Raw genomic sequence first — 15806 nt, 5'->3', positions numbered from 1 at the left:
CCAGGACACCCCAAGGCCTACTGCCACCTGCTGGCTCCTTTAAGGTTTAGGCCTTGATGAAACCTCATGCAGTACATGAATTGGGTGAGGCAGTGTCTCAGTGAGTCATTAGAGTGAGAAGAGTTATGGTCACCAGGTTAATGCAGACTCTGGTTTGATGCCAGTGCTGAGCTTGGAGCTACTCAGCAAAAGGCTCAGAGCACATCAAGGCCAGCTGCCACCCACCTGGGTCCTTCAGACACAGATAGTTTTTCAAGAAAAAGTACAATGTGGACCAGGCTGGCTGTCCTTGGAGAAAGTGCCAATGGAGTTAGACAAGTTGGGTGTGGTGGTGTCTCAGAGTCAGCAGGGTGGAACAGCAGAGCTCACCAGGCCAATCAGATTCAGATTTGGCCTGTGGGGAAGGGCTCAACACAGGAAAGATGGTGCCTGCCTGCCCTCTGCCTGGAAAGAAAACTCCACACAAGGAAAATGGCAACTGCACTCCAGCTCTTGCTCTGACACCCCCTCTAGTTAATGTCTCTCCACCAGAGCCCAAGTTGAATGCCTACAAGTGAGAGAGTCTGTGTGGGGGCAGTTGAAGAGGATGTCTGGGTTTCTTCCAGGCTCTCATTCCACCCAGAACATCGGAATCCCACTGTTTTTTACAGCCAGGTGTTGTGGGGGCTTCTCTTCCTGGCACCAGTTCTTTGTGCTGGGGAAGCTGGGCTTGTATCTCTCACTCAATCAGGGGAACATCAAAGGCTGAGCTATCCCTCCTGATTCGCAACTACCACACAGAGGTTTGGGGCCAGCCCATTTTGCGTCTCCACACCTTACCAGTCTTGATGTGGCTTTTTTTTTTTTATCCTTAGTAATAAAACTTCCATTCAGCTAGACTTCAGATGGTTTTCCAGGTTGATTTTTTTTTATAATTTAGTTATAATTTTAATGTGTTCACAGAAGGAAGCAAGCAGTGCTTATCTACTCTACCATCTTGGATCTCCTCTTTTTTATATTTTTAAATTATAATTTACATTGATGACTTTTCAAAGCAAGGGACAATAATGCATGCATTCAAAATATTATATTTTAATTGCAATGATAAAGAAAATTTCTTTCAGGCACACACCCAAATAAACTGGGGCACTCAATTCAATAGTATTTTTTTAGAGATTAAAGTTGTAAGTACCATCTGAAAGGAGAAAACTTAGAGTTTTAAGCCATTTTGAATTTGTAAAATATAAAAATAAATTGAAAGTATAAATATAGGCACATAAATGTTTATAAGATAGATGAGGTTGAAGATAGATGAGATTGATAAATGATTCATTGATCTATTGATTCCACCTGAAGTTTGATCCCATCTCTTTTCTACTTTCTCTTTCATGGGTCTTCAACCAACCAGTCAAATGAATTCTCCCCATTAATTTTTAAAATTACCCAAGAATCTCCCTTTAAAACTAAACATATATGAGATAAAACTCTTTTAATCCAATATAGTTCTACCACTGCCTTCTTCCAGGTATACACACAAATTTATATTTTTTTAAAAAGGTTTTTACTTTCACAATCTCTTAAATCTGCTCCATTCTGGCTTCTACCACAGTAACATAAATAAAATAATTATCAGTATGCTCATTAGTTATCATTATCCCCACATATCACTAACTAAATGCAATGGACATTTTAGTAACTCGTCTTACTCAATTATGGAATTTAAGTCTACTAACCACTGGCACTCTCTTTCAACACTGATCCTTTGCCATTTAAGGTATAACCGTCCCTTTTTTTCTACCACCAGTTGAGCTGTTCCTATTCTCCTTGGCAGGCTGAGCTTCTTCCCCACGTCAATGAGTGTAGGAGTTCCTCAAGTTTTGGCTCTATGCCGTCTTTTCTTCTAATTCTCTACTCTCTAGCTGAGTAATCTCATCCAAATCCATGGTTTCAATTACAAAACATTTATAGCCCTAGGCAAGACCTCTGAGGTCAACTGTTTACTTAAATCTCTCCTTTGATATAACAAAGACATATCAAACACAAAATGTTCAAAAAGGAAACATAATATTTCTCTCCCAATTTGGTCTATTTCTAGATTTTTCTATCTTAACTGAGGCTCTCCAAACCAGTTATGTAAATCTGAAACCTCAGTGTGGGGACAGAGCTCCAGAGAGCAGTTTCCAGGCTCTCAGCCTCACATAGAAAGGTGCTGGCTCAGGTAGTAAATGGCCATCAACTGTGATTGGATGGCCATCAGCTGTGGCTAGTTGGCCGTCAGCTGTAACCAGTGAGCCATTGGCCACTGATATAACTGTCATGTCTACGCTAGCAGAAAAATGGGGGCTAGCAAGAAGATGGTGGCTCAGCTAGCAAGCGCGGATTGCAGTTAGCATGGGGGATTGCAGCTAGCAAGGGGAGTCAGTCAGTTGGCAGAAAAGCGGACAGCAGATCACACGTCGTGTGAATCCAGTCTCCACTGAGACTATAGTGGTGTGACTCCCCTACCTATGGCTCCGTGGGTGTTCCTTTTTGGCTTCCCCATATCCTGTGTTCTTATGTGGGGAGTGGGACCAGAGACCCGCCTGTCACCCCACATGACAGGGGGTATAATATAGGTACTATTTCTTGATTGAATTGGTAATCTCAGTGCTATAATCATTTCACAGAATTCATAAATACTATTTTTGTGGCAAACTCAGAAGGAAGACATATAGAGATTGTCTGCTGGGTTAATTCTTACTCTGACTCATCTTTTTGTCTCTAAAATGCTGCCTCAATTTCTTCAAGTGTACAATGAAAATAATAAATCAAACCCCACTGACGGCATTGTCTTGAAAATAAACTTGGTATAGTAGTATGACTCCCTTACCTATGGCTCCGTGGGTGTTCCTTTTTGGCCTCACCATGTCCTGCGTTCTTATGTGGGGAGCGGGAGCAGAGACCCAGCAGGCCACCCTGTGCTACAAATGGCACAGCGAGCAGGGTCTCCCACATGACACTCAGAGACCTCTGCTTTTCCTTTACATTAATTTAATACCAGATTCATTATCTCAAGACTATTTTATGTTCCTAGGCCAAACTACACCATTCCTTGCCTGAATTAATGAAATAACATGGTAATTAGTCTTCCTTTCTTTACTCCATTGGTCTTCAAACTACCATGCATGAACCAAATCTAGACTGCTGCCTGTTTCTGTATGGTCTGTAAGCTAAGATTTTTTTTTTTTAACATTTTAAAACAGTTTTGTTGTGTTGTTTTTTGTTTTTTTTTTTAATCAAATGAAAGAATAATATTTTGTCACATGTGAAACTTATATGGAATTCAAATTTTAGTGTCTATAAAGTGTTAACAGAATACATACATAGACACTTGTTTACATACTTTCTATTGTTGCATTCTTGCTATGCTGGCAGAGTTTAATAATGAAGTTAGAGGCCATATGAGGTGCTCTCATTACTCCACATACTATAAATTACAGTAATCTGGTCATAATAGCATTCTAAGTACCATGTTATTTTTTATTCCCATGCCTACCCATTATGCCTAAATAAAAAAAGAGAAATGTGAACTTTGAATGCTATGCTTGTATATCATGGTAGAGTGTGGATTACTTAGTTATCTAATTATGTGCCTAAGCATTGTGTTTACTATACAAAGACACTATAGACGAGATAAAAGAATATGATATACATCAGAATTATAAGACTAAGCACTCATCACAATATTCCCATTTTTCAGGAAATCAGTGGTCAGAAAAAATGAAAAATGTAAAACAAAATATCCTATGATGACTGATTTTATTCACAAAAGTAAGTCAAAATCAGGCTGCAATAAAAATAAGATTCTGAGTGGCTCATTTGTTAGCCAAGAAAGGAAAATCATTCACTGATATTGAGTTATTTAATACTTCCACCCCAAAAAAGGAAATTCTATCCCCCAAAAGAGAAAGTCTATTTTTCTCATTAGGAGGCCTCTATTACAATATAACCAATTGTTATTATTATTATATATTTTAAATATTGTCAATAAAAACTTAGACATTTGTTTCCTACATTGTTATATAAGTACTACATAAATAGTATTTTTGAATTTATCTTTTAGCCTTCAAAACTCAAACTATGCATATTTACTGTCTGGCCCTTTATAATATTTGTTAATACCTCCCTACCTTTGTGCCCTTAAAATATTTTTCTACACCCAAACAAATGGATCTATTTAAAACATTTGTCTGTTTAAAATATTTCAAAGGATTAGCACTACCTTTAGGGAAAAGACCAACATTCTTAAAATACCCATATTACCTTTCAGTAATCTTTTTTTTTAAAGATTTTATTGGGGAAGGAGAACAGGACTTTATTGGCCACAAGGTTGCCGGTTCAACTCCTTGACTCCCGCAAGGGATGGTGGGCTTCACCCCCTGCAACTAAAATTGAACATGGCACCTTGAACTGAGTTGCCACTGAGCTCCCAGATGGTTCAGTTGGTTGGAGTATGTCCTCTCAACAATCATTTTGAATCATATTATTCAATGGTCTCTAATTTTCAATTACACTAGACTTCTATTCTTACCATGCTCTATCCTGCCTCAAGGCATTTGTACTTATGGTTCCTTCTACATGAAACACCATTCCCTTTCTTGCTTATTTACACAAATCAGAGTTTGGACCTAAAGTATTGTGAATTTTTTTAGAGAAAGCTTTATTTATGTTTCCAACTCGGTCAAACCACCTCTCACCCCACATAAATACATACACATTATTTGCTTTTATGATATGAAAATACCCTTTGAGACTTAAGAGTGTTAAAAATAAATGAATCTTTGTGATGTTTTCATAAGTAAAGGTTTAAATTTATGTATTAAGTTATCAAAGCCTTTTATTTATTTGTTCTCTCCTGCCTCACTTTTCTTACAATAAGTCTTTTGAAGAATCTCTGTTGCTGTTTTTAATGCATTTGCTCACTAACCTCTTAGTTGTGGAGTGTGAATTTCTACCTGGCAAATCTTTTTTTTTTTCCCCCCCAAACAGTTCCACAGAGAGATTATACATGTTCTTATATTTGTATAAACATACATTAGATACATAATAAAAATCACTGGATGTCTCCAACCAGAGAAATGTGCCTGGTCTGTTTTACTATAGATAGCTGTTAAAAGGAAACCATAGGAAAATAATGTATCATACCTGTGCCTGAAGAAAACTTGGGATCAGCAGTACAGTCTGGAGCTTCGGGAACATCAATGATATTAATGGTCAACACATGTCTCAAAACCCCTCCAGTATCAACTATCAGTAGAAACCTTCTGGGATCAGTTTCATAATTAAAAATTTTGGTAGATGTGATTATACCAGAACCTAGTTAAAAGATAATACATAAATTATAATTAACATAAGTATATAGTAAAATTGCTTTTGAGTCTTGAAATATTTTTGAAATACATATTTAACTCTTTTATTTTGTAAAGATCCTAAGTGGGAAGTGATATGGTCTACACAAGTCACACAATAAGCATCATGTGAATCTTTGATTGAAAGAGGGCAAAAAGTAGGAATAAAAGTTGTCCCAATTTTTATTTCTTTGCTACCTCACAAGGGAAAGATTTAAAATATGAAAAAAAATTAGCAAATACTAATAGTGGACTTATTTTCTTTTCAAAATGTTCCACAATTTAAACCTCTGTTTTTAAGAAACTGTATTTTACTCTCAAATATTTTCATAGAAAAGCATTTCCAAAGATTACAGGGACCATAAGTGACAGATTACATTGTGATCACAATACATGTCTACTTTTTATTAACAGCAAAAAAAATGTTGTTTGTTTATATCCAACTTCATTAATTATTATGAGTTTACCTAAAATCATAAAACAGATTTGGCATAATTTTGAGCTGGCACTAAGATAAACTTTATCACAAAGTTGTCCCTGTTATCAGAAGACAAAATGTACTTTTATGTGATATTTACTGCAAAAGCAACCAATTCCTTGCTGGGCTAGCCTAAGACCTGGGTGTAAAATAATTAACTGTTTTAAGTGGAAACAAGAAAAGAAAGTATAGATGAAAGAAAGAAAAACACAGACACTAGCAAAAACATTTTTTTATATATTGTTATCATTGTGGGCAAGATTAGTTTCATTAAATTTGGGCATTTTTTTTAGATATTGTCATCAATTCTTAAGAGAGGCTATCTTTTAAAATTAATGAACTATTTGGGATTTTCTTAGAAAGACCTGATCACAAAAGCTATTGAATTAGCATGAGAAAAGATTATCTTTAATTCTGGGAAAGTCATTATTACCAATAAGCAACTCTTTTTAAAGATGCATACTATTCTTAGCTAATGGATTTAATATAGACAAAAAAAAATTTCTCTTAACAAATAAATCCCCTTTAAATTTTTGTAGCATTTTTTTTTCAATTTTATGAAATAATTAGTCAAGTAAAGTGATAACAAGCAACTAGAACAACCCAATGCTGAAATCTTTCAAACTGAAATGGAGCTTGGACTTGTATATCCCTTACAAACACGACAATAAACAATCTCAAAGTGTAGTTCTGGATAAAACATAGAGGGAATATTAATAGTTTCAACCACCTGTTGGTTGTTTATTATGTCTCTTAATAAGTTTCCTCCAGTCAGATTAATGGGGCTAAAACTTGGTTGCATAATTCTGTGAATTTCCCCTGATTCCTCTAACCCAAGCACATTTTTAGCCCTTATCTTTGGTGTCAAGGATACAAGGGGGGAAGAGTCCCAGGATAAGTATTGACAGTGCATCAAAGAATTTGTGGTTCCATAGAATCATTTGGATTCATCCAGGAGCTAGAGTTTGCTAAATTCGGTTTCAGAGGTTAACACGGACTTTCCTCTGGCACAGACATGAACAAACCTTTGGGATTCAGCCTTATGAGGGAACCCAAGCAAAGCAGCAGCAGAATCATGAATCCAATCCAGAAAATCATGAAAAATAAAACTCAGTGCTGTTTTAAGCCCCTATATTTTGAAGTGGCTTTTTATGCAGCACCAGAGAGCTGATAATAGAGACATACAGATTTGAAGAGCTGGGAGAAGAATTAGAAATAAAACCAAGAATCTTTCTGTTTACAGATACAAAATCAAGAGGGAAAACAACTGCACCAGTCACAGTCCTTGTGCTCAAGAAATTCAACCAGGGAAATAAAATTGCTATAGATTGATTTTAAAAATACGTAAGAAGGGAATTTTACCTAATGTTGGGTAGCTCCTTCCCAGAAGGAATGATTTCTGAACTAATGCCTGATAGATGTTAAAGGATTGGTCGTGTGAAGAGGGATAGAGGAGGGAAAAGACATGCTTTGTGCAAATGCCTACAGGCAGAAGATAGTTTTGCATCAGGAGATGCATATTTTGACTAAAATCTATAGCATGTAGTGGAGAGTGATATCTCTTGAGTGTGAAAAAAACAAATAAACAAACAAAAAAACAGGAGTCACATCTTAAGGAGATTTGTGCATCAGTTAAAAGAGTTAAAAGGAAGCTATCATGTAGTTATAAGTGGCATGACACTGATAAATAATAGATATAGATGAAAGATAGATACATACATAGATACATAGATACATAGATATCAAAGAATTATAATGACATGATCCTATTTGTTCTTTAATAAAATTACCAAGTCAGTGAAGAAAAACTTGTGGAAAAGTCTGAAGGCAAGGAGACCAATGAAGGGATAAGTGCAAACTTCTGGAGGAAAGGTATTGAGGAAGTAACTTGAAATAGTGTTAATAGAGGTAAATATACCAAAGCTTTAGAAGCCATGGGATTTGGTAATTCATCAGAGTTGGAAGAGGTGACAAAAAGAGTCAGTAATGCATATCTGTCACACAGTTTTCTGAAGGGTAGATGGCAGCAAATTTTCCATACATGATAGTGTTTGTAATGTACTGCAAAATAGTTAATGATGACTAGGGGGCTTGAGGATTATATGCCCTAATGGTTGGCTGCTTCTGCCCCCAAAAGGGTTGCTTTATGTTACTCACATAAAGGAAAGGTTAAAGTAGAAGTAGATTTTGGGAGGAAAAAACGAATCGAGATTTGAATAATTAAATTCAATATAATTGTGAATATTTCTATAAACTAAATATTTTTGTATAGAGTTTAACCACGGTATGTGAACCCTGTATGTGTTTTGGATCATCAAAATATATGTTGTAATTGTAATCAAGGGAAAGATGAGATTGCTCAGATAGAATGTGCAGTGTGTGAAGCGAAGGAAACCTAAGTGGCTCTGAAAAATACACACATGTACAGAATAAATACAGGAGGAACAAGCTATTATGTCAAAAAAAAAAAAAGATCAAAGAGGAGAAAGTGGAGGACACCAATGACAGGGAGGATGGAGATGGGGAAAACAGAACATGGTCTCATAAGAATTAAAGGATGAGAATGTTTCAAAAAGCATGGAATGTTGCTAAATGTTCAAGAGAGATTATATGAGATGAGAGCTGAAACATGGTATTGTATGAACAATAAAGAAGATTTCTATGTGTGGTGATGTGTGTTGGTGGAGTGATCTGTCAGTGTTCACTCTGACCTTTGTTCAATAAAAAACCGAAGGTGTGGGAGTAGAAAAAGTGATGTAGAAAATTCTTTAAAGATGTGTGGCCAGTAAGAGAAGTGAGACATTCTATAAAAGGTCAAAAGGAAGACAGAAAAAGTAGAAGGACGTTGGTCAAGCGTAGATCTTATTAACATAGGAAAGACTACTTAAAATTTAATAGAAGGGAACCATAAAGCAAAAAGGGTATGAGAGGTGAAGCATGATCTCTGAAGAGGGGAAAATATTGAACTCAAAACAAAGTTGAAAGGAAGGGAAGCAGAAGAAAGAAAGCATACTTCTTTTGTGACAAGACAGCAGAACGAAGTGGATTGCAAAGAACCAACAGTCTATAGGTAACAACAGAAATAAATTTTCTTCTGATTGCTTATATTTTTTTCTCAAATATATGAGTTGAGTTTATCTGACAAGAGAAAAAAAATTAGGTGAGTAATTTTGAGAAGAGATTGGAAAAATTTTAAAACAGCCAATTTGGCAAATGAACAAGAGATCTGACTAGAGAAATTTTGAAGGAGCATCAAAAAGTAGATTAGGCCAAGTGAAATTTAATGTCAGTGTACTGGTTCATGTGGTTTTCTCTAACAATACTCTGCAGTCCGGGTCTAGACAAGAAACATCAACTATTGGACTTTTTTCATGTTGACGTTTTCCTGGGTAAAATGTATAGGAGAACAACAAGACAAATTATCTGAGGATATTGTCAAGGAAGGGTTGGAAGATGGATCATAATACTAGATAGGGAAGTAAAGAGAACTGAATGATAGAAAGAAAATAAATCAATGGATTTATGGCTTTTGTGATGTCAACAAAACAGTGTAGTAAGGATAACTGAATTATAATAAAAAGCAGAAATGGCATCTGGGTGAGATGTATGAGATTAAGAGTACAGAAGTGGAATTGTTCTGAGTGCTGATGAGGTTCTGACTGGAGCCATGGGAGTGTTGGATGGCAGAAAGTTTTAAAGTCACAGGGATTTCAGAACCGGGATTTATATTAGATAAGGGCTTGAGCATGTGGGGTGCTGTCTGGGCCATTGTGTGAATATTGAAGTAATCTAAGAGATGGTGACAGGAATCAAGTTAGGGAGAAACATTGTGAATGGTGTATGCAAGTCTCCAGGACTAGAGAGGGAGTGATTAGTATATTTGATAAGGAGCCAAATAATCCTGAGTTCCAAATGAGCAAGGGAATTTCCAAACAGGACTAGAGTAATGGTCAGGAACCAGTTTGGGGAGTCAGAATAAATCTGACTTGTCACTTCCTGACTCAGAGATGAGATGTGTGGGTGAGTGTGTTGACATCAGCTTGAGGCCTGCTGTGGTTGTCCCATAGACAAAACAGAAAAAAATCAGTTAAAGCAAGAAGTAGAGAAATGTCACTAAAAGAGGTTGAGAAAGTAAGAGATTTATTTATTTGTTTGTTTGTTAATTGTTTACTTCTTTATTTGTCATACAATGGGGATTCCAAAGACCATAATTTAAAGGTATGAGAACTCAAGAAGAGTGTGGGGTTATGTTATGGGAGAGGAAACATGGAACAGTATGGAGATGAGAATAGAGAAGAGGACAGATACATATTTGTAAGAGGTTCATCTTAGGCAATTACCAAGGATAGTAGGACATGGGAAACAGAATTTAAGTGGACACATATTTTTCATGAAATTAGATTCAGATATCTCCATATTATTAAGGAAATGGTATGCAAAGAAGAGGGGGATTCTTCTGGGATTCAGGCCAAAGCCTGTGGTATCACTCCCAGCAGAGTTCAAATAGAAAAAAAAAAAAAAAACAATGCCTAAGGTCCAAATGGCAGGCCATGAAAGAGCCAGAGGAGATGGATATGATTGTAGTCTGACCACAAGGAATCAAAAACTCCACCAAAGGAAGGCTTCCAGTATCCTGACCCTTCTTGGGAGGAAAGAGAGAGTCTAGGATTATTCAGATATTCTTTGGAATTTGGAGGTTGAAAGCACGGTCCTAGTTACTGAGTGGAAGGGCAGCAAAGGAGTTGACAGAGCTTAGAATTGACTTCTGTGGAAAGAGGTTGGACTTGTTCTCAGAGGGCGGGACTGAACTGAGCCACAAGCCAAGTGTCCCTGTAAAGGGACACTGGGTGGTCGTGAGTGAGACAAAAACTGTCTATTCCTGTTTTCAAAACCATTTCCTTAAATTTACAAAAATTGTGTCAGATAATATTTAACGTTTCCTGAGCATACTACATATGCACATCATAATAGCTATCTGAAATGTAGATAATGGTTATACTATCTTAGATCCTAGTTTACATTTAACATCTAGTTAGTTAATTGTATAAAACTATAGAAATCATAACCTAAGTAAAAAGCACCGTGGTAAGAAAATAGATGGACCATATTGCAGAGGCATTCAGAAACATCATTTGTATTTGTAACTGGCCCTGGTTGGACTATTGAGTGTAAAAACAAAGGGTTTTTGGGTACTGGTTTTAAATGAGAGATAGTGTTGCCCATTTTCTTTGAACCTACCAAGGACCTACTGCACAAACCACCTGGTTAGGAATGTGGTGCTGTGGGGAACGCAAAGCACAACACATATTCCCTGCCTTAAATGGCTGTTGAATATTCTTTTTCAAAAATCTCAATTCCCTTGGCCAGAATTTTTATTATTATTATTTTCTTTGAAATTAGCACAAAAATATGTATTTAGGGTCATCTTTCCTATTATTCAAAAACATTTCTTTTCTGAAAAGAATGGGGTGACTCTTATACCATATTAATGCACAAACATTTTTGTGTTGTCAAGAAACATTTGTGGCAATATTGGGATATCAGGGATGCTGGGCAGGGTAGTAATGGGAAGCTCCTTTAGAAATTAAGTGCTATGTGGGATATAAAACTGAAAGCAACAAAGGAACAAGATAAACAAATAAAGAAACAAAAACTCATAGACACAGACAAATAGTTTAGTGGTTACTGGAAGCTAAGAGAGGAGGAGGGGGTTGTAGATGAGGGTAAATGGGGTCAAATATGTGGCGATGAAAGGAGAACTGACTCTGGGTGGTGAACACACAATGTGATATATAGATGATGTAATACAGAATTGTACACCTGAAAACTGTGTAACTTTACTAACCATTGTCACTCCAATAAACTTTAATTAAAATAAATAAATAGATAAATAGAATTGAGGTGTGTCTATATCTGCAACAGGTTTTAACCTCAAAATACAATATAACACTTAAGTTTAATTTAATTTTTTTTCTTTAAAGGCTGAATCTTAAAAATAAGAAGTAGAAAATAAAAATTTGTATGTTAAAGTTCATTTACTTGCATCGATGATAAAATCCTTTGTTTTATTCAGAAAGTGGTAGACATCTGCTTTTCCAGCTACATCCTTATCATAAGCTCGACTTAGTTGTGTTCCAGGAGGTGTGTTTTCAGGCAAATACACTGGGTTGATTAACATCTGAATTTCTGCTGCAATGTGTGAAAATACTGAAGAGATAACACGGAGAGAATTTTAAATAAAACCAAGTTAAAGTATAAAAATGAACTTTATCAGTAATTATGCCATGTTTGTCCCTGTAAATTACATTTATAAGTAAAACTGTGATTTTGAAAAGTTTCATATAAAACTACATCAATTTTGTTTCCTTTAACTCACATTTCAGTATTACGTGTGTGTGTGTGTGTGTGTATGTGTGTGTGTAGCGTGTGTGTCGTGCTGTGGACAAATTGAGATCTCAGCTTTCCTACACCTTTATTTCATTCTTTCATGTACAACTCCCCTTAGAATTTCAGTTAAAAGCTAGTTTCATTAATTTCCTACTTGAGTTTATTGGTCAAATCAGTCAAATTGTTTTGTATGTTCACATAAACTATATTTTTCATGTAAAAGTCTGTTGTATTATAATTTAAAATGCTAGATGAAAAAAATCAGTGAAACATCCTTTCTGCATTAATTTACTTAATTATTTTCATTACTTTCTTTTTATTAGAAAGAAAAGAGGCTCTGTTTTTGGTTAAGTTGTGACTAATTGTAAATTGCATTATGCTGTACGTCTAAAGCAAAAAGCAAAAATAGGCATATCCTGTAACTCACTCCCAGAGTAGGTAGTTTGACTAAAAAGCAATGTAAATAATATCAAAAATCCCAATACTTAAAAATAGTTCTATATTAACAATATTTCTATGACATTTTGTTATATAATGAAGATTTTTTATATAGCAAATTACTCTAAGAGGACCCTAAAGAAGAAGAAAAAAAGATAGCAAAAGTAGAGTCCTGGTTGAAATAATACAAGATTAAGTGATGCAGTTTTTTTCTCTATTTAAACACACACACACACACACACACACACACACACACACACACACACACACACACACACGGTTGTCCACTCGGAGACACTGAGTGAGAATGAGAGAGTAAGAGAGAATAATATTCAATGAGTTCAAAATATCTCAGCAGGAATTCAAATTCCTTAATTAACACATAAACTTAAGTTTCTTAAAAGCAAAGGAAGCATCAAAAGTTAAACAAACCTGTGCATATTAACAAAATCCTGAAGTCGTTCATATCTAGACCAGCTCCCCTAATGTCCGTAGCTATGCCTACTAACAAATGCATGGCTTTGGCTATATATACAAATTCAATCTTTACTACAGTTAAGCCAACAGGTCAATAAATTGTTACTCAACATTGAACCCAATCATTTCATTCTGTTTAATTGAGTGATTATGCACATAGGTCATATTTCAGTTTCTGTGTCTGTTTCCCATATTTATCTGGTGAGAAGATTATCAGCAAAGCCAAGATCATTATCTAACATCAATTTAAATTATAAGTATTTAGAGTTGATGTGGGGTATCCCATGGAGAACTTTTGGCAAGCAGTCCAGGTGATTTGGTCTTTAATCCTTGTTTACCTAACAAAAGGTGCTATAATAGGATAAAGAGTTATTTTTAACAAGACTCCATATATATTTGCAAAACCTAAGATGATTGAGTAAACACGTATTTCTGAGTGCCACTAGTTTTGCATTCTCTACTCTGTTGATGGCTGAGAAGCTTGAGCAGTGAACAAGAGCCACTCTTAGTTAGTTTGCAACCTAGCAAAGATAATGAATAGATAAAAATAACTACACCAAGCATAGTGGTGATATAGTTCAGTAAAATCATATGAAAGTTTGGGAGAGGGAGGAGAAGCTTCCAAAAAGGGGAAAGAGAAACCTTCAAGGAGGAAGTGGCTTTTGTAAAATGAAGCTTGAAAGCCTTATAGTCTTTTGGTAACAGAATCTTATCAGTAAAATAGTTTCAGTGGGTATCTCCATATATAGATATATATTTATAAATTATTCATATGTAACAGCCTAATATATCATGCACTCATAAAATGTAAACATAAATTAAATTTAAAAGAATGATGTAAGGATGGAAAATATTATATTGTACTATGTTATGCATATGGTATTGTAGTTATTATAAGTATTATATTGCAAAATGATATACACTACACAAAATGTTTTTCTCTTTTTCAAATGTTACAAATAATATGTTTTATTGTGTTTATTATTATGATTTAATAATACTTCATAATGAGATAAAGAATAAACTGAAGATAGATCAAACAGCATTTCTTTAAGAACTCATTTTATTTTATCCATTAATCATATAAGAAGCATTTTACATATTAAACGCAACATAATTATGTTTTATATAATAAGCTATATAAATATATTTGTTTTATTACTTTATATAGTAAGCTATATAAATATATTTGTCCTATTAGAATAAGAACACATGGATATACTTCTTTATTACTGATAATCTGATTTTTAATTGTGTGATATAATATTTTCATAGCCAGGGTCAAAGTTCAAGTGTCTACATTTGATGGCTGTTAAAGATGCAAAAGATCCCAAAGATCTCTTAAAAATACAGGCGTACCTTATTTTACTGCACTTTGCTGTGTTGCAGATACTGTGTTTTTCACAAATGGAAGGTTTTTGGCAACCATGAGTACAGCAAGTCTAATGGTGTCATCAACAGCAACTGTTCACTACATGTCTCTGTGTCACATTTTGGTAATTCTTGCAATATTTCAAACCTTTTTACTATCATATTTGTTATGGTATCATTATATTTTTACTATCATTATATATTGTTTCTATCATTATAATTGTTATATTTATACTTGTTATAAATATCATTATATTTGTTACTATCATAATATTTGTTAGATCAGTGATCTTTGATGTTATGGTTGTAATTGTTTTGGGGTGCCACAAACCACACCCATATAAAATTGCAAACTTATTCAACAAATATGTGTGCTCTGACTACTCTACCCATCAGTCATTCTCCATCTCTTTCTCTTTTCCTTGGGCCTCCTTATCTCCTGAGATACAACACTACTGAAATTAGGCCAACTACTAACCCTACAATGGCCTCTAAGTTTTCAAGTGAAAGGAAGAACTGCACATCTCTCACCTTAAATCAAAAGCTAGAAATAAATTTAATGAGGAAGACATATCAAAAGTCAACATGAGCCCAAAGCTAAGCCTCTTGCACCAAACAATTAGTCAAATTGAGAATGCAGAGATAAAGTTCTTGAAGGAAGTTAAAAGTGCTACTCCAGTGAACACACTAGTGATAGGAAAACAAAACAGTCTTATTGCTGATATGGAGAAAGTTTCGTGGCCTGTATAGATGGTCAGACCAGCCAAAACATTCCCTTAAACCAAAGCCTAATCCAGAGCAAGGCTCTAATGATCTTCAGTTCTGTAAGGCTGAGAGAAGTGAGGAGGCTACAGAAGTAAAGTTTGAAACTAGAGGAGGTTGGTTCATGAGATTTAAAGAAAGAAACCATCTATGTAACATAAAAGTGCAAAGTGAAGCATCAAATGCTGATGTAGAACTGAGAGCAAGATATCCAGAAGATCTAGCTAAGATAATTAGTGAAGGAGGCTACACTAAGCAACAGGTTTTCAGTGTAGATGAAACAGCCTTCTACTGGAAGAAGATGCCCTTTAGGACTGTCACAGCTAGAAAGGAGAAGTGAATGCCAGGCTTCCAAGTTTCAAAGGATGGGCTGACTCTCATGTTAGGGCTAATGCAACCGATGACTTTAAGTTGAAGCCAAATCAAGCTTAAAAATCAGTGAGAAAAATATGATTGTTCTACTACTTTTAAAACTTTTGCCAAAATATTAAAACTTCTCCTATAATAGGTGAGAAATGAGTAGGAAA

General features: G+C 35.2%; 1 protein-coding gene across 1 annotated transcript in view; it reads right to left on the bottom strand.

Annotated features, from left to right (window-relative positions):
* The window catches only part of LOC308510431 (cadherin-related family member 4-like), a gene marked incomplete at both ends in the record, with an annotated part of 118807 nt that overhangs the window by 83518 nt on the left and 19483 nt on the right, over positions 1–15806 (bottom strand). The window contains 2 exons of the mRNA XM_081079717.1: positions 5164–5334; positions 11884–12051. Of these exons, the coding sequence (XP_080935843.1) occupies positions 5164–5334; positions 11884–12051 (339 nt within the window). The remainder of the gene's footprint in view (positions 1–5163; positions 5335–11883; positions 12052–15806) is intronic.

The sequence above is a fragment of the Rhinolophus hipposideros genome (genome assembly GCF_964194185.1).
Source record: "Rhinolophus hipposideros genome assembly, chromosome: 18".
NCBI lineage: Eukaryota > Metazoa > Chordata > Mammalia > Chiroptera > Rhinolophidae > Rhinolophus > Rhinolophus hipposideros.
The sequence above is the reverse complement of the archived record's forward strand: the minus strand, read 5'-3'. Positions and strand labels throughout refer to the sequence as shown.